Here is an 18,956-nt window from a genome sequence, read left to right as displayed (position 1 = left end):
AGGAGAAGGGATCCAGGGGTTCGCAATGATTTATTTATTCAAATGGCTGCTGAGCACTTGAGATGTGTCTAGTCCTGACTGAGGTGAGCTGTAAGTATAAGATATACAACAGTTTTTTTTTTATATTGAATATATATTGAACTGATAATATTTTGGTTAAACACCTTTTATTATTATTTATTTGTGCTGGGAATTGAACTTAGGACTTTGCATATGCTAAGCACTTGATTTACCACTGAGATATCCCTAGCCCTTATACTTTATTATTAAAATTTATCTCATCCCTCTCTTTTCTCTTTCTAAAATGTGGCTATTAGAAAATTTAAAACCATATATGTGACTTTCATGTATTTATATTGAACAGTGCTGGTCTGGATGTTTAAATAAATTTAGCAGTGTAATCTCTGATGCATGGCAGTATTCATATTTATTGATGTCATTGAGGCCCTCCTTAGGTTGAAAAAAAGTATAATAACTGTTTTGGTGTCTCCTTATTGGAGAAACTCATCCTCCCCTGGTTGGGCTCTTTTTGTCTCCTGAATATTCCTAACTTGTTGCTCTCTGTCACAGGGTACACACTGCCATGCTGGGTGGTGTGTGCTTCTGAATGGGAAGGAAGCAGTGTTTCCTGCTGGTTACTGTGTGTGTGCTAGATTCCTATGCATTAGATTGTATCCTGTAAGGTATACTTAATATCCCCCTTAAGAGTCAGAGGGAGGAAGTGACCAGCTGAATATTGCTCCGCTGGTGAACAATTGGCCCTAGATTTGAACCATGGTCAGGTTCTTCCCCTGATTCCAGCCCTTCCCACTGCTTGCCATGTAAAAGCTCCATGAGCTGCTGATGTACTGTACCTGTCACCCAGGGTGTCCTGGGTTACTCTTGTTGCCTAGATTGCATTTATCACATTTTAATTTGCATGTAGGTCATGGGGTGGGAGGTCTTGTTAAAATGGTGATAGTGATTCAGTAGGACCCGGGTGGCCCCAAGCTTTTGCATTTCTAAGTGGCTTAATGTTGACACTGCTGGTCTGTGGACCACACTTTGAGTGGTGTCTCTTTTCCTTGGTCTTAGACATGCTGCTTCTCTGCTTCCAGAACCATCTGATTCTCTAATTCTTGCTGGACTCCACAAGGACTCACCTTCTGGCTTGGCATGTGATGGCATCAGTAAGTGCAAATGGGGCCAGAACTGATTTTTGGTCATAGATGTTCAGTTCTGGCGTGAACATTGACTTCTAAGTACTCGGGATCTGACTGGATCATTGGTTATTTCCTTGATACCAACTAGACGGAAGGTAATTTTAATGTTAACATTAGATCCAGGAGATGTATGGTAGGGGTTCCTGTTATAACTCATTGTCGTGAAGACTGTCAGGCCTTTGGTCGGCATGTAAGAGTGACTGTGCCTTGTGTGGTTGGTTCAGATATTTAGTGCCCAATGAGAGATGAAGACTCCAAACTGTTAGCCCACCCCTGTTGCTGCCAAAATGCCTGACAGGGAATTGAGGTGACTTGTGACTTTTCCTCAGGATGAAAGTCACAAAAGAACACCTCACAGAGCTCTGTTGGGAAGTGGCTAATGACACTGTTTCTCTAGCACGTGATGGAGACAACCACCATCGAGTTCTTGGGCCCACCTCTTCTGGGGCGGTCACCATAGGGCCCTTGCCAAAGGCAAAGTTGAGTCGCAGGAAGGAGTTGATGTATTAAGTGCTTGAACTATAAGAGACTGAAAGAGTTTAGTGGGTTTCTTCCTATGGGAAGGCACATTGAAAAAATCAACTATGGCAATAAAATTATGTCTGTCACATGAGATAGTTTACCACCCCATCTCTGCAAAAGCCCACTGTTTCATAGAATTCTTAGTTGAGTTTTAGATCTTATTGAATATTTCAACACCGAGAGATCTGTGAAATGAATCTGGGACATTGAATATGATTATTAGTTGTTAGCTAAACCCATTATCTCTCCCTATTGAGTGCAGAATCCTGTACCTGTCACGGTGGGAACCTCTGCTCAGGGCCAATGGTGGTGGCTAGAAGGGGAGTGTGATGGGGTTTGGAAGAACAGGGACAAGGTTGGGTGTTAGGACAGGCAAGACTATGGGGCCCCGGACTTGAAGAAAGGGAATGGAACTGTGGGTATCCATCAGATTTGGAGGTGAGTTTAGAAAGTAGCTGAGGTAGAAGTCAGAAGCTTGGCTGTCACATGCCAAGAGTGGGTGAAGTAGGAATCAAAGACTGGGACCAGATCTGTGGAGGACATCGGAAGGTGAAACGGGGATGGGTGGTCACAAGTACAATGAAATGGGCAAGACTAGGAGGGCACATGGTGCAGAACAGATGGATACTTGAAAGTACAAGACGGCAAGAATCAGGCTCTCTGAATGATGGATGGTGCTGGCAGGAAAGGCCATTGGATGACCTGAATGTGAGTAAATAGGTGAATGAGGGAGGCTAGTATGCGATGCCATACCCGGGATTACTGCAGAACTGAGTGGGAACCGACCTTACCTGGCAGCCCTCATGTGGGATGGTGATGGAGGACATCTGGTGGCCCAGGTGGCAGGAGTGAGGCATGTGGGTCAGAAGCAGTGGCTCCTTGTAGGCTGGATTCCTGTGGGAGGCATTGAAAGACTAGATTGTTTGGAGTTTGCATGGCATGGAGGATATGGGGCAAAGACAGAGCCGTCCTTTAACATAATGAAAAGGGAGCTCTTTAAAGGCCCTGCCACAGCAACTGCCAGGACCCGAGTCCAGGAACTTGGTTGGCCCCCATCTTGCACTAAGCTTACTCTTCGTTCTTCTCCAGGCCACGTGTGCTCGGTTGTCCATTGTGCCCTGCCCTTGGTTGAACTGCATTTTCTTCTTTCCTGTGTATGTGGCCAAATGTGACTTCCCCAAAGCTCCTATATTTCCATGTCTGCATTTAAAATACTAGTGGATGTAATCTGTGTTCCTCAGTCCTACTTCCGCTATTCAAGACCAGACATGGTGTCATTGGCAGTGCCTGGGAGGGCAGTGTCTTGGCTGACGGTCGTTGTCGGTGAAGGTGGCCATTGGGCTACCGAGACACCCAGTGCTCGGCCACAGTAACAACCATAAAAGTAAAATCGCTGCAACGTTGACCTTCTCTCCTGTATAGTCAAAGTATTCCTTCCTTATTTCAAAATGCTGTGCCTTCTAGAGAGTGTTACCAGGGGAGCAGGATCTGCATCAACTGAATGAGTCAAGTCAGAAGTGTGCTACGTGTGTTTATTAGGTAAATTTAATACGCTGAAGGCAAAAAGGCAATGAAAGTGGGGGCTGCCTTTTCATGTAGAGTATCGTTTGTTCATATATACAAATGGCATTGTTGGCCAACCGTTAGTCTTTTCAATGGTAAGGATGAAGTTCCTCGGTTCATTACATTCTTCATCTGTTCCTGTAGCCTCCAGCGCAGAGTTGTTCCATGACTGTTCTGTTTTAGGGGTGCTTTGTAGCTTTGCCTTAATTTATCACTGTGTTGTCACAGTGGCAACTTAGCCATAAGTGAATTGAATTTGTGCACTTCATTTTCACACTTACCGACACAGTTACTGGATTCTAGGGCAGGGCTGGGAAGAATATGAGAAGAGGAAAGGATTGGATTTCAGAGAAGGTCTTGGTGGAATTGTAAAGAAGGTGAAGGAGGGAGTGTGACAAAAAGGCAGGGACAGTCCAGAGAGACAAATGAAGGGGGCTGTCCACGGTTGCCATGAGAAGAAAATGTCTGCAGAGGCCCCTGAACCTCTCCCCTGGCTGGAGGGAAGTTTACTGGGAAATGATGAGCCACGAGTTGCCCAGAACATGAGCTGACTGGGGGACTTGGTCACCTTGGGAAAGGCAGCCAAGAAAGCTGCGTCTGTTTGGAGCCACTTTTGATTTCTGAGTCATTAGAGCTCATAGCAACCCCAGAAAGTGGCCGCCCTGTTGTCCCATTTTACACCTGAGGAATTGAGGCTCAGAGAGCCTAAGGAATTTGCCAAGGGTGGGTCAAGTTGGCATTCATGACTGGGTCTTTCAGGCCCTCAGCTACCCTCCGCCTCACTCTTCAGTGTAGGGGCCAGGGTGCATGAGCTCTTTCAAGTATAGAAAGTGAATCTGTTTTCTATTTTCTATTTACTCAAAAATCACAGAAACAGTGTTTGGCCTGTAGTATTTACTCCATAAATGCATAGCTTTTGCCGGTTGTCTGAGTAATGCACTGGACTGCGACACTGAGCTAGGAAGCTTGGCTGAGAGTCTAGAGGACTTGTTCATGCCTAGTGTTTAGGGTCTTTCATGGCACACAGGGATATGTATTTGAGGCTTCTCTTAGGGGTGTGCGTGTGCGTGTGTGTGTGTGTGTGTGTGTGTGTGTGTGTGTTTGAGGTCCCTTGGAGGTATATGTAGTATTTGGCAAAATACGAGTCTGGTTTAGCTGGCCGGTGTTCATTTTGGGAAAGATTAAACATGTAGTTTAACACTTGACATAACAGTAGCCTACTTAGTGGTTTTGATTTAGATGACTCAGAATTAAAAAAAAATATTCCTCTGATCTGGAGCTTTAGGATAGTGTTGACTCGGTTGGAATTTCAGATGTTGCTGTAATGTCTTTGGTTACACAGTGCTGTACTTACAGGTCATCGAGGATAGGGAACATCTTTTCTGCATCTGTTTGGCTTCTTAGAAGACCTTGCTGAGCAGCCTGACTGCAAGGGGCACTTGAGGATGCTTTGTTACCTAACTCCATGAATGTTGGAAAATCTGAGGACAGCTGTCTTGGTTTTGCTTGTCGGGGAGCACCAGTGTGTGGCTCAGTTTCTTCTGCACTTTCTTTGTGATAGCATCCTATCACTCACCTTGTTTAAAATAACTCACATTTGGTAAATACTGGTAAATACCGGGTACTGGAGTAAGTACCTACGTGGATTGTTTCATTTAATCCTCACAGTCCCTCCAGGGGGTTGATCTTCTCATCTCTACATCTGTGGGAATAGAATCCTAATGAAATTATGTGACTTACTTAAATTTTATGACTTTTAAAGGGAAAAGCCAGGGCTCACTTCAGTTTGTCTTGCTCCACAGCTGAGGCTATGACCACTACAGTGTGCTGTGGTCTGTAGGTGTCATTTTGCAGCTAATTGGTAGCAGGCTCAAATGTCTTTGAGGTTCAAAGCCAGCCAGTGTTTCTCCTGCCACCTTGTTCAAGCGGTGTTTCTTGCTTCCTGCCTGACCCCAATGGTGGTTGTGGCCGCTGAAGGGACAGCACGCTGCCTTCCCAGCCTGTCTTCCTTTTCCATACCTGCATGTGCCTTCTTGTAGGTGCATGTGACTTTCACAACCCAGGTAGCCTGCTTCTGTCAGCTCTTACAGAGCCAGCCAGGCCAGGTTTTTAGTAATCATTTCTATGTCTGAAATCAAAGAAAAGTCTTTTTATTTTTTTCCTGATTTGTTTAATTTGGTACTAGAGATTAAAACCAGGGGTACTCTATCACTGAGCTACATCCCCAGCCTATTTCTTATTTTGAGATAGAGTCTCGCTGAATTGTTCAGGCTGACCTTGATGTTGTGATCCATTTTGAAGACTTGCACTGTAGGTACACAGTCAGCATCAGAAAGTTTTTTGAGACACTGAGAGAAAAGAAGATTATATGTGTATTTAACCTAGTGTTTCCTAGATTCCTAGACTATAAGGCCTCTTTTTCCCCCCTTTTTTGGTGGAAAGTTGCATTAACGGGAGGTGCATGTCTGGATGAATATTATTTTGCGCTGTTGGTTGTCTTTGATTAAATGAATGAAAGATGAGGGCGGGACTTGTGAGGGTACTTAGCTCCGTCCGTTCCGTTCCCCTCCTGTTAATATAACAGTGATTGATGAAATGATGCAATTAGTTCTCTTTTTTCTTTTCTTTTTTTTTTGTCTACTCTGGAAAAGAGCTTCTAAATGACCTTATTTTTAAAATCAGTGGTGGTAGGCATGCTGTGAACGGTAATTTCAGGGATGAACTCAGTCATGTTTTACAGATGAAAATACTGTGATTCATAATTCAGAAAATGTTTGTAGTGAATTTGGTGTCTAGTGAGAACTGTTTCATGGCTGGCCAAGGTATCCTTTGGGAATGTCGGAAGCATGGTGATAACTGTGCTGGGAGCTGTTCCCCCCACCCCCTCCCCCAGACTGGTGAGAGAGGGGCAGGGCTGGCTGGAGCAGTGGCTTGCTGCTGCCTGCATTCTGGCTTGGGAGACCCGGGGAAGTGAATTTGTCATGATTTCAGCAGGCTTCGGAGTTGGTAGGAGGAGGTCATATAGGAAAGTGTCTGTGCTTTCATGGGGCAGGATTTTTCCTTTTTTTTTTTAAACTCTTTTTTGGTACTATGGATTAAACCCAGGGTGCTTTACTGAAATACGTTCCCAGTGCCCCCTTTTTTCTTTTGAGACAGGGTCTCTCTAAATTGCTTAGGGCCTTAGTAAGTTACTGAGGCTGGCCTCCGACTTGTGATTCTCCTGCTTCAGCCTCCTGAGTTGCTGGGATTATAGGTGTGTGCTGTGGACTAGGGTTTTTCAATCTCAGCACTGTTGAGAATATTGACTGTTGACATCCTTTTCTCTTTTTCGGTGATGCTGGGAACTGAACCTAAGGCCGTACACATTCTAGGCAAGCACTCTTCCACTGTACTGTGTTCCCAGCCCTGGACAGTTGACATTGCTTGTTGTGGGGAGCTGTCTTGTGCTGTGGAGGATGTTTAGCTGCTTCCTCAGCCTCTCCCCACTGCATGCTAGTAGCATGCCTCTGCCTCTAAGTTATGACACCCGAATATCTCTGGCTTTTGTTAAATGTTGGTGGTGGTGGGACCTGACTTCCCACCACCAGCCACTGACTCCAAACCTTGCAAAAAACAATACTTCCAAACTTTGGGAGGTGAAAATTCCAAAAGGAAGACCTCTAATGAGGGAAGCAGCCTGTACATGGTCAAGTCTTCACAGAAGTGCAGGTCCCTGCAGCTACTGGTCCCCCCCCCCCCCCTTTTTTTTTGTACTGGATATGGAACCCAGGGGCGCTCTACCTCTCTGAGTTACATCCCCAGACCTTTTTGTTTTGTATTTTGAGAAAGGGTCTCACAAAGTTTCTGAGGCTGGCCTTGAACTTGGGATCCTTCACTGCTGGGATTACAGGCTGCACCACCATGCCTGGCTTTCTTCCATGTTCTCTAATGCTGGGAGTATCAAAATGTTTGCAAATATTTTTTATTTAGTACTTACAATTAAAAAAAAAAAAAGAAAGAAAAAAACAACTGAGGGAATGTGGCTGAGGGTTTGGAGCATTTCAGGGACAAAGGCTGCTGTGCAGGGTTTCGGACCATGGTGCAGAAATTCAAAGGCTTATTTAGGTGACAAAGGAAAATTATTTTGAAGCTTTCTTTTTTTGTATTCAAAACATCACTTGTAATCTAGGAAATCTATATTTTGCTTCAAATTGGAATTGTGGAGATGCTTCTCAAAAGCATGGTATTTACAAAATGCCAAAAGAAAGCTTCTGGTATCTAGATGACATCTTGGAGTTAAAAGAACATAGTGGATCCATTGGGAAATAAAGTTTATACAACAGTTCCTTCCACAGATTGTCAGGGTTTATATTTTGACAGGTCTTAAGTTTGTGGGAAATTTAAACTTCTCCCTGCTTCCTTGTGTATAGATGGGAGATTTTGAAAATTCAGATGTATGTTTATGTGGGTGAAACTTGAATTTTTTTTCTTTAGTTTTAAGAGAATATAAATAGAAGTATGGAATAAAAATTCAAAGTCTTGCTACACTCCCCACCCCTGCCCTCTGTCCCACTGCCCTTTCTAGATCAAGGGTCAAAATATCTCTGTGCATCCTTCTAAAGCTTTCTAGGATTTTTTTTTTTTTTTTTTTTTTTTTTGGTATTGGAGTTTGAACCCAGGGGTGTTTTACCACTGAGCTACATCCCCAGTCCTTTTTTTTTTAAGTTGTAGATGGACAAATACCCTTATTTTGTTTATTTATTTTTATGTGGTACTAAGGATCAAACCCAGGGCCCCGCACGTGCTAGGCGAGCACTGTACCGCTAAGCCACAACCTGAGCCTCCCCAGTCCTGTTTATGCTTTATTTATTTATTTATTTATTTATTTTGGGGGTACTGGGGTTTGAGCTCAGGGGCACTTGGCCCTGGGTATGTTCCATATGCCTATAATTCCAATCACTCATGAGGCTGAGGCAGGAAGATCACAAGTTCTGGGCTAGCCTGAATAACTTAGTGAGACTCTATCTCAAAATGAAAAATAAAAAGAGTTGGGGCTGTAACTTAGTGGGAGAGCATCCTTGGGTTCAAGCCTCAGTACCACAAAAACAACAACAAAATAACTATACCCAAGCCAGTGTGAGTGTACTTAACACTACTGTACACTTAACAAATGGCTAAGATGGAGCTGGAGGTGTAGCTCAGCTGAGAATTTTCTTTCATTAGCCCATAGTTCAGCAGGTACATGGGCGATCATTTCACTTTTTTGACTGGTTCAGTACCAGATATTTACAGGCAGGCATGGTCACCCAGGTAGCTTACCTGGTCCCCAGAGGCACTTAGGAGGTGAAATGAAGGAGCCCTTGAGGGAGAACACAGCCAAATAACTGTCTTTGATAGCTGGGTTAGTGGCTCATGCACAGTAATTCAGGGGCTCACAGAGACTGAGGCCCTCTTGGGCTGTTCCTGTTTCCATGCATTGGTTTGGCATTTAGTAAATTTTCTATGTATAAGCTTTTCCTGGAGACCATCATTTTGAAATGCTAACCTTTGGGCAGTCTTGCCCTTTAAAATTCACATTTTGTTTTCTACAGAAAAACACCAGGAAGGTATTTTTGGAAGCTTTGTATATTCACTAAGTAGATATTCCACTGTTTAAGAACCTTCATCTCACGGCAGGTCAGCACCATTTTATTTTTGAGCAAGAAGATGACAGGGGTCATGTGGGTTTGCTTAATGTGGATATTGTTTGATACAGATTTAGTCCCAGGGTGGTGCAGCACCCTGCCACTCAGCCACCTTGGGTAGGCGAGGTGGTCTGCTGGGGAAGAGGTGAGAGAGCTGCTCGGTGGTGTTATTCGGATCTCGTCATCTTTCACCCTGCTCTACCAAGGCCGCAAACCAGAACAGGACCGGCCGCTGGGCTCACCGCAGTCTGTCACGCGGGGTTGCAGTATTGCTGGTTGTGGTTACGGGTCCTCGTCCCAGTCCTGCTGCCTCTCAGGAGTGGAGGCCTCCGGAGTCTGGGGGGAGCTGCTGTGGTTCCTGCCACTTCCTGAGGAAGCGCCACGGCCCTGGGTGTTGTGAAAGTGGCTTTTTCCCCCTGGCACCTGCTGGGCCAGCCCTGGGGAGTACAGGTCTCTGCAGATGGATTTTCTTCAGAGCAGGGCCTTGGAATTAAAGAGGCCCCCCTCCAACAATCTTCTGTTAGGTCAGTCCTTTGCCTTCATAAATTATTCCTTAACTGTTTCTATTCTAGTTCTCAAGACAGTTGAAAGAACAGAACTTTATGTCTTTCTCTAAAGGGTCTCTAGGATTATGCTCTGATATAAATGATGAAAATTTAATATTTTAATGGAATCAACTCAGTCGAATAGTAAAACAACCTTCATGGAGAATTTTACATAAGCAGAGTCAGGAGAAAATCCCTAGGTTGTTCATTAACAAGAAAATTGAGCATTTTGGAACCTGCATGCAATTTTAACAAACTACAAATCAAAGTCAAGTTTTGAATCAGTTAACTCCATGTGAAAGTAAAGAATCACAGTGTACCCTATCATGGCTCAATTTCACATATTTTCTACTTTTATAAATATGAAATCAAATATTTTCATTTTGAAATTTCTTTTTAAAAATAGAAATGCATGTGATTCATAATTTTTTTTCCATCTTCAGCATATTGCTGCTCATATCCTCTGTTTCCTTGATTTTACAAGCATTTCATTTTATCTATTTTACTTTTTGGTACCAGGGATTGAACTCAGGGGTGCTTAACCACTAAGCTATATTCCCAGTTCTTTTTTATTTTGAGGCAGGTCTTGAACCCAGCCTCTAGAGTTGCTGGGATTACAGGCCTGCACACCCGTGCCCTGCTCCCAAGCATTTGAGGTGTGTTTGCTTCACAGTTAACACACAGGTGTTAAATGCTCTGGAGTTTGCTAGGCAGAGGTGACTAGCCCTCACCCTATTGGCTCCCTGTTGCTGCCCAGGTATAGAAGGTGCTTGTTCAGGCTTACCTGCGCTCCACCAGCTCGTCCTCCTACAGCGAGTAACAGACAAGCTCACCTTTTTAAATAAAATATAGTTAATACTAAATCTATGCTACTCATGGTAACTTGTACATTCTATTTAAAAGGTCATTTTTCCAGAAGTGGAGCAGGTGCTTAAGAAATATAAACTTTTGAGTAAATTAAGTACCCTCCTTACTACTTAACTGTTATGATCTGAGCTTATCCAAACATTTGCTTTGCTTTCATGGGGAGGGTAGTTAACTGCCTACGGATACGGGGTTGTTCCTGGCTCTTTTTTGCTGACAGGGTGGTTATTATCTCCTTAATGACTTCTAGTCTTTTTTCTAACCTTCAACTTCTACTCAGCAAAATTTCCTGGTTCCAATATGCTCTATTAAAGGAATACTTTTTTTTTTTTTTTTTAAAGAGAGAGTGAGTGAGAGAGAAAGAGAATTTTTTAATATTTATTTTTTAGTTTTCGGCAGACACAACATCTTTGTTTGTATGTGGTGCTGAGGATCGAACCCGGGCCGCACACATGCCAGGCGAGCGCGCTACCCCTTGAGCCACATCCCCAGCCCAGGAATACTTTCTTCTTTTCTTCTCCCCTAGCCATTTTTTGGGGGTACTGGAGATTGAGCTGAGGCCCTTTACTACAGAGACACATCCCCAGCCCTTTTTTATTTTTTATTTTGAGACAGGGTCTCAGTAAGGTGCTTAGGGCTTTGTTAAGTTGCTGAGGCTGCCCTGGAACTTGCCATCCTCCTGTCTGTCTCCTGAGTTGCTGTGTAGCTGGGATCACAGACATGTGCACCACGCCTGGCTCCCCACCCCATTTTGTTTGTGTTTTTGTTATTGAGAAATTAACTTTGGAAGGAAGAACAAGTGAACTACTTACCAGGTGCTACCTGTGTTCTCACCAGCTGCTGTGAACCAGTGGGTGTCTCTTCTTCTTAAGGTTGTACTATTCCCTTTTTCTCCCTTCTTTGTTTGCCTCTTCCCTCCTTTCTCTCCTCCGCTCTTCTACCTCCTGCCTCTCCAGCTCTCCCAGTAGGTAAATGGCTCCCCTCCTTCCTTTTGAAAGGGAATTGGGACCCTGTACTTATAAAGCAGTAGATAAAATGGATCAGACTTTGTAAGTGGGGTTAAAAAGATTTCTTATACTTGGCTTTGGTCTGTGTTTTTTTATGTTATAAATTTAAAATAGAAATTTATTGATAATGAGTTTGACTAAAGGTGTCTTAGAAAATTGGCCGTCTCTTTCTCTTTTTCTTTTGTTTTTTGGTACCAGGGATTGAACTCAGGGGCACTTAACCACCAAGCCACATTCCCAGCTCTTTTCATCTTTTATTTAGAGACAGGGTCTCACTAAGTTGTTTGGGCCTTGCTAAGTTGCAGAGATAGGCCTTGAATTTGGGATCTTCCTGCCTCAGCTTCCCAAGTTGCTGGGATTTCAGGGGTGTGCCACCATGCCTGACTTCTCTTTTTGATTCAGGGAATGGAACCAGGGCCTTGTGCGTGCTAGTCATGTGCTCTGTCACTGAGCTACATACCTGCAAAAATTGGCTGTCTGCTCCTGCGCAACCTTCCTTGGGATGGACTGTGCTGTTTTTATCTGGCATGATGTTAAGGGCCTCTGTTGTCTAGTTTGCCCTCTGTACAGGGTAGTTATTATCTCCTTAATGACTTCTAGTCTTTAAGACTAGAACTTCTGAGTTGTGTTCTTCTTGAGTTGAGGGAAGTAGTTTGTTGTGTGTCCTAGAAGATTTCCTTTAGGCTAAGATGCTTTAGGAAAGTGAAAGTGCTGATATGCCAGGTACCACTTGCCTACAGCAGGCCTGGTTAACCTAGAAATCAGGAGTACACATCTTGACGGATGGAGTGACCAGGTGTTCTTTGAGAAATGTTGAACTTAAAGGCTATGATTTATTAAAAAAAAAAAAAAAAGTTAAAAAAAATTTTTTTTGTGTGTGTGTATGCTAGTGATAGGACCCAGGGCCTTGTGCATGCTAGGCAAGCACTCTCTAACCCCAATCCTAACTCTTCTGAGTTAAGAGCATGAGTAAATTATTTTATTTTATTTTTTATTTGTTTTAGTTTTGAAGATTGAACCCAAGGGTGCTCTACCACTGAGTTATATTCCCAACCCTTTTTCTTTTTTATTTTGAGACAGGGTCTTACTAAGTTACTGAGGTTGACCTTGAACTTTCGATCCTCCTGCCTCAGCCTCCCAGTTGCTGGGATTATAGGTGTCAGCCAACGCTACTGGCATTAGTAAATTATTTTAATATATGTTTCCCTCATCTTTAATTTTACCATGTGAGTTTAAAATATCTCTTTAGGATTTTAAAGCAAATGAGTGAAACTTGACACTGTCTTACATATTATTATTATTATTAATAGTAGTAATAGTATTTTATTTCTCAAAGATTAGTGAAGAAAGATCTTTTGAGGTTCCTTGCTTTGGATTTGAACTCTCTTTGAAAAATACCATAATCTAAATTTAAAAGGATACTCTTAAGTGACTTTGTGTTTCATGTTGGCTTGGAAACATGCCTGTGATGTGATGGAAACATGCATAGACATGGAATGATGTCTTGTTATATATTGTTGAATAGAAAGAGGCTATTATGTGGAAGTGGTGTGTGTATGTGTATTTGTGCTTATGAATGTGTTTGAAGTCTCTGTTCCAAATGTTATCAGAGTTGCACTCTGGTGGGTTGGTCTCCCAGAGGCTTTTGCCTTCTGTTTGTACCTCTGGGTTTTAGAGTGTGGTGGGGCAGGTACTGCTCTGATAATACAGTCCAGCAGTGAAAGAGGTACATTTGAATAGATGGCAGCCTGTGAGCTAAATACATGAGGGATTGAACCCAGGTCCTCATGCATGCTAGGTAGGCAAGTCCTCCACCACTGAGCTTTACCTCACCCTTAAATACAACTCTTTGCAAAGATACTACTTGGACAAATTCAAGTTGGAGTGGTTCTAGTGAAGAAGCAGTGTTTTTGGCTGGAAGGTCCCTGCCTGGATGGAATGGTGTGGAAGGCACAGGATGGGCCTGCCATCACTGCAGGTGATGCTGCTGGCAGGTGACATGAGGCTCTTGACTAGTTTCTGTAGTGCTCTGTGTATGTCGAGTCTTAAGGAATATGCTCATCAATTAACTGAAAGCAAGTTATTCTAGATTATCAACTCAGTTCTTTCTGATTTGTAGTTCAAAGGAAAAAGAAGAATAATTAGAAGTTTCTGTGAATTGCTTTAGACATCAATGACTGTTTCCCTATTATTAAGTTAATAGTTGGTTTTTAGAAATAAGATAATTGGGAAGCTGCATAAATTTTGGGGCACAAGCACTTAGTATTCAGTGTGTTGGTCCTGCTCGGAGATCTCACTCTACCTGTGAATGGTTGGCTTGAATTTTATCTGCAAAGGGTTTTCCTTATGTTTCCCGTGGTATAAGCCACAGAGAGCCATGATGGATGTGGGGGGAGAATGACCATGTCTTTACCTAAGCTATAGATCTCCTGGGTGGTTCCTGAGTTTCCCAATCCTTCGAAAAGCTTAAAAAAAAAAAAAAAAATGTTCAGTGTATTTACTGTGGCTTTTTTCTGTCTCATATTTTTCACCTCTGATAGTAAGAAGAAGCATTTTTCTTCTGGTTCTAGACTCACCACTGAGAGAAGAGCGAAGCTCTCAGTCTCCCAGGCCTCCTGTGGCCAATTCCTGTCTTGTTCCTGGGGACCCTCATTGGTCTTGCCGTTCTTCAGAGCACTTTTCCAAAGCGTGCATATGTGATTTCATCTTTCCATTGAAAGTAGAAAGACTTCCTCTGTCTAGAAAGGCTTTAAATAATAAAATAAGTGAAAGTAACATTCTTACTAACCCAAACTAGTACAGGGCTGGGCTGGGTGTTAGCTGGGTGTGGGCCTCAGTCTTTCCTCCTTTGTTACTTCCCTGTGTGCAGCTTTCTTCTCCCTTTGACCCCCTTCGATTTCATTAGACTAGAAGTCCTTGATTTGGGGGCATTCCTGGGCATTTTATGAACAGAGTTTTTCCTCTGCTTTTTTTCTAGATATTTTAGCACTTTTTCTTAATGTTTCCTGCCTGGAATGTTTTAGAGACTAGCGTGAACAGTAAGATATTGGGGGGCTACTGGAATCATAAGGGCTTTGTGGCATTGTAAGCATGTGGAACTGAGAGAAAAGTTGCTGTCCTGGAAGAAAGGACAAAGGAAACTGTGCCCAAACCTTCCCTTTCCTTTCCTCCCATCCCTGTGGCATGGGGCCATTGGCAGAGGCTCTAATTGGGCATTTATTGTAAATTATTGCTACAGTTGACCCCAAATCAGCTTGCCCAACTTGGACTGTCCACCAAGGTGCCAGTCACCGAAGGTCTCATGGCCCTCTGCTGAAGGTGGCCAGCTCTTCCTGCAGGCCTGGCCGTTGCTGCTCTGTGCTTGGCTGCAAACCAGCAGACCCATTTCTCAAAGGCGGTGTTTCCCAGAAAGGAACAGCACACACCTGAGAGGCTTTTAGGGGCAAGAGGGTTCGGAGGTCAGGTAGATTTAGAAAACATTCTATACTGCAAGTAGAATGTGCACAAGTATATTGAAGTTCGCAAAGGAGGAGTGGGAATAAAGATTTGGGAAAGGTTTGTGGTTAAGAAACCAGTTTTAAACTTTGTGTAGCCGTCTGACCCTGATGTTTCTTTGCTCCTAGATCTGTACATACAATGCATTTGGGGAAATGTCAGTGCTCTGATCAGCTCACCAGCCTGTTGTGTGTCTTTCTTACTTGTTGCCTGGAACCTACATGGTAGGAGTATTAAGTCACAGAAATGGACAAATGTGGATAACCAGGGCTTCTTACCCCTTTCAGTGCTGGTGTTAACTAACGTACTCTTGGTGTTTATCTGACCATTTCCTTGATGATGTCACAAAGGCTGCAGACATTAGAATACATAATTAAAATTTTTAGTTTTTAAATCAGCGGAACTTTTTTTTTTCAATTGTTATAAGACGTGCATAACATGCTTTTCATCTTAACCATTCATGAAAATATAGTGCACTGTGGTATTTCTATTAAAACTTTTTCATCATCTCTAATATAGGCTGAACCAGATGAAGAACACTCTCCCTTCTCACCTTACCCAGCCTCTGGCAACTGCAGTTCTGCTTTCTGTCTCTGATTTTCCTGATCTAGGCCCTCAAGTAAGAGCAGGCTGCAGCTCTGTTTGGAGAGTGTCCTGTGACCTGGCCAGGCCACAGGAGAAGAAGCTGGTGAAGGGAAGGAGATTTCCTGCACATGCCGTCTCCATCCATGTGTTTACCTCCATACAGGAATATGATAGCTTCGTGTCCTTCTGTCTTTGACTTGTATAAGTTTTTGGTTCTTATATATGTATTTCTTTCAGCTACCTCAACTCCTTCTTTAGAGGTATTTAATAAATAAAGTGACAACACAGCATGTATATAATATTGAAAGGACCAATACATAGGAAGGATGTGAAGTTGAGCTTGATCACTTAGATGGAGGCATTGTCAGGGGCTCTGGGGGGGGAGGAGGACAGACAGCCAGGCCAGGCTGACACATGGAGCTCAGGAAGATAAAGAAGCAAAGTGGTGAGAGACAGATCCCAGCCCCTGGGGACTTAGGGACTGTGGTTTTAAAGGGGGCAGCCTGGCAGGGTGGAGGAGGCATGAAAGGCCCTATGACCTGGCTCTTCAAAGAGCCCTGGCTTGTTTGGGGTCAGGTCTTGGGTTGTAAGTCTTTTTCTTTTTTCTTTCTGTTTTTCCCTTAGGGCTTGAATAGATACATACACAATATTCTCTGGGTTAGAATTTCTCTTTGATATGGGTCTTGGTCTAAGAGGAGATTGTTATTAACATTTCATTATGTGAACTCTTAGATTTTAAGTTTGACATGACAGTCCTCTGTGTCTAAATTAACAAATAATTTTATAAGCTATACAGTTTTTTGGAATGTGAATCTAAATGTAGTCCAACACTGAGAGCTTTTCTGCCCTCCCCCTTCTCCTTAATTTAAAAAAGAAAAAAACTTCTTACTGTCTGAGGGTGTTAAATTCATTGAGATTGAGAGGTTGGTGTTCAAAAAGAAAAATACATTGAATAATCCTTCCTGCATATTCACGAAATGTAATTTTGCAATTTAAAATTGCTACCTGAGTTTTCATTTACTTAACATTTTGTGAGAATGATACAGCATTTGCGTATTTTACTGTAAACAGTTTTGAGACCACACCTAATGCAGGAGGACTCTTTATTGGTTACAGAGAGTGAAACATTTTCCTACTGTGTCAGATGTGCTTTCCCATTAGAAAAACCACAATTCCCATATTTTGTGTTTTGGGAGGAATGAGGCTGGAGGAGCTGTGATTTCTAAGTTGCTTACATTGAAGAAAGAGACATGAAGTTAGTTTTTAACTGTTTTCAAAAATTTTAAGCTTTTCTTTCTTTTTTTTTTTTTGGTACTGGGGATTGAAAGGGGTACTCAACCACTGAGCTACATTCCCAGCCCTATTTTGTATTTTATTTAGAGACAGAATCTTACTGAGTTGTTTAATGCCTGGCCATAGCTGAGGCGGGTTTTGAACTCATGATCCTCCTGCCTCAGCCTCTCAAGCTGCTGGGAATTTTTGGTGTGTGTGTGTGTGTGTGTGTGTGTGTGTGTGTGTGTATGTGTATGTGTACACACGTACTTTAAGAAATCAAATAGAATTTTCCAGTCATAATTCCTGTAGGCAGTTAATTTGAAGTTTTTGATCTGTTGTTATTGACTTTCTTATTTCTAAATAATATGCTTATACTGCTAAATTTGGATGACTTCATTTTAGCGTCTGTGGTCAGAGAGAAGGTTATAAGTCTGGAGTGTGGAGGCAGGTCTGGATTCTCACCACCTTCTCTCACTTACTGGCCATATGTCCTTGAGAAAGATACATAAACTTTCTTAGTAGACGTATACAATAGGAATAATAGTGATGATAATAATAATCGTCCAAAATCTGCTCTTAATGTTTGTAGGACCTGGGGCAAGAATCTAAATGGAGTCCAGATGGCTAAATATTTAAAAGATATAATTAAATATTTAAAAGGTACATTTAAATATTTAAAAAGCTATACTATATGCCTAAATATTTAAAAGGTTTAAATCAAGCTCTGTCTGTGGCCTGGCCCTTAATGTCCATCCAAAGCCTGCAGCTGGCTTCTCAGGCATCTGCCTCCACACTGGGGTTTAACATGCCTGCGTGCTTGGATGGCCAGAGCTGGAGTGACAGCTGGATCTGCAGGGAGCATAGGGTGGAAGTGGGCTGTAACGGGGATCCTCTGGGCCCCGGGCGTCTTAGCAGTGGAAACTTCGGAGGGATTTTCTGTCCAAGATATCTCTCTTTTATTTTCCTCTGCCTTTCACCTCCTCAAACTCCTGCCCCTGCAGAGGGGAAGTTAAGTTAACTGGGATTCCCAGGCTGTCAAGGGCAGAGGCTATGACCGTGCACATAGGCTACCTCCTACCCCCACATCTAGCGCTCTCCCAGAATTCCCATCTGCTTAGCCAGTTTCCAAAATTAAAACTGAGCCAAACTTTCCTATGAGACTGAAAAAAACCAGACTCTGTTAGTTCTTGAGATCAATGGGTAGTCCAGCGCACAGGCCCAGGCAGAGGCCCTTTCCTCTGAAGGTACCAAGTGCCCCACTGATTGCTGTGGGCACTCACGACAACACCTGCACCCAGCACCCCACTTCACCCATGCCTGGGCTCTGCGAACCTGCGCCCCGGTTTGCTGGGCTGCTGCTGTGCTTCTGGTGCTCTGATTTTCTCTGCACTCTGGACCTTTCCACGTGGTATGCTGAGCTGTCAGAGGTAGAGGGTTATTGGATGTGGCAAATGAAAGTACAAGATGCTCAGATAAACAATGGACTGAGACTTACATGAAAAGATTATTTGTTGTTTATGTGGGTATTTTGTCTGATGGTTCTGTGAGAGTCCTTTCAAGTTGGCTCCTTTGGTCTTGGGAGAGGTTCTTTTATTTCTTAGATAATATTCTTTCTGCATTTTCTTTTTCTGCGCCCCCATCCCCACCCCCTTACCTTGGAAATATGAGTCAGGCCATCACTCTATCACTGAGCCACGTGCCCAACCCTCTGGAACACTCTTATTAGTCAGATGTTGGACCAATGGGATTGACCTTTCGATTTTCATGTTTCTTTTTTCCTCCTATTGTCTTTATTTTTTTTTTCTAGTTCTACTCTCTGAGAGATATCCTGGTTTCCTTAACTGTTTTTTACTTTTATCTTTTACTTTGATTATGAATATTTATAATTTCTAAAAAATATTTGTAACTTTGTTTTTCTCTGAGACTTCTATTTTTTTTTTTTTTTTTTTTAAAGAGAGAGTGAGAGAGGAGAGAGAGAGAGAGAGAGAGAGAGAGAGAGAGAGAGAGAGAGAGAATTTTTAATATTTATTTTTTAGTTCTCGGCGGACACAACATCTCTGTTGGTATGTGGTGCTGAGGATCGAACCCGGGCCGCACGCACGCCAGGCAAGCGCGCTACCGCTGAGCCACATCCCCAGCCCCTCTGAGACTTCTAATGTATGTATATGATATTCTTCTCTTAACTCCTTGTGGAGTTATACTTTTTTTACCTTTTGTTTTTCGCCTTAGATTTCT

At 42.9% G+C, this 18,956-nt stretch overlaps 1 protein-coding gene across 10 annotated transcripts in view; it reads left to right on the top strand.

Annotated features, from left to right (window-relative positions):
- Znf532 (zinc finger protein 532) overlaps window positions 1-18,956 on the top strand; it is a 105,610-nt gene that overhangs the window by 10,645 nt on the left and 76,009 nt on the right. For 5 of the 10 annotated variants that reach the window (XM_026393176.2, XM_026393187.2, XM_026393185.2 and 2 more), the window contains exon 4: window positions 1,098-1,169. The exons of 4 other annotated variants lie outside the window; for them this stretch is intronic. In XM_026393176.2, the coding sequence (XP_026248961.2) occupies window positions 1,098-1,169 (72 nt within the window). Of the gene's footprint in view, window positions 1-1,074; window positions 1,170-18,956 lie in introns of all 10 variants that reach the window. One more of the 10 variants, XM_026393180.2, reaches the window with a different exon arrangement.

The sequence above is a fragment of the Urocitellus parryii genome, chromosome 13 (assembly GCF_045843805.1).
Source record: "Urocitellus parryii isolate mUroPar1 chromosome 13, mUroPar1.hap1, whole genome shotgun sequence".
In the NCBI taxonomy this organism is placed as follows: Eukaryota; Metazoa; Chordata; class Mammalia; order Rodentia; family Sciuridae; genus Urocitellus; species Urocitellus parryii.
Note: the sequence above shows the minus strand (reverse complement) of the source record. Positions and strands in the feature narration are given on the sequence as shown.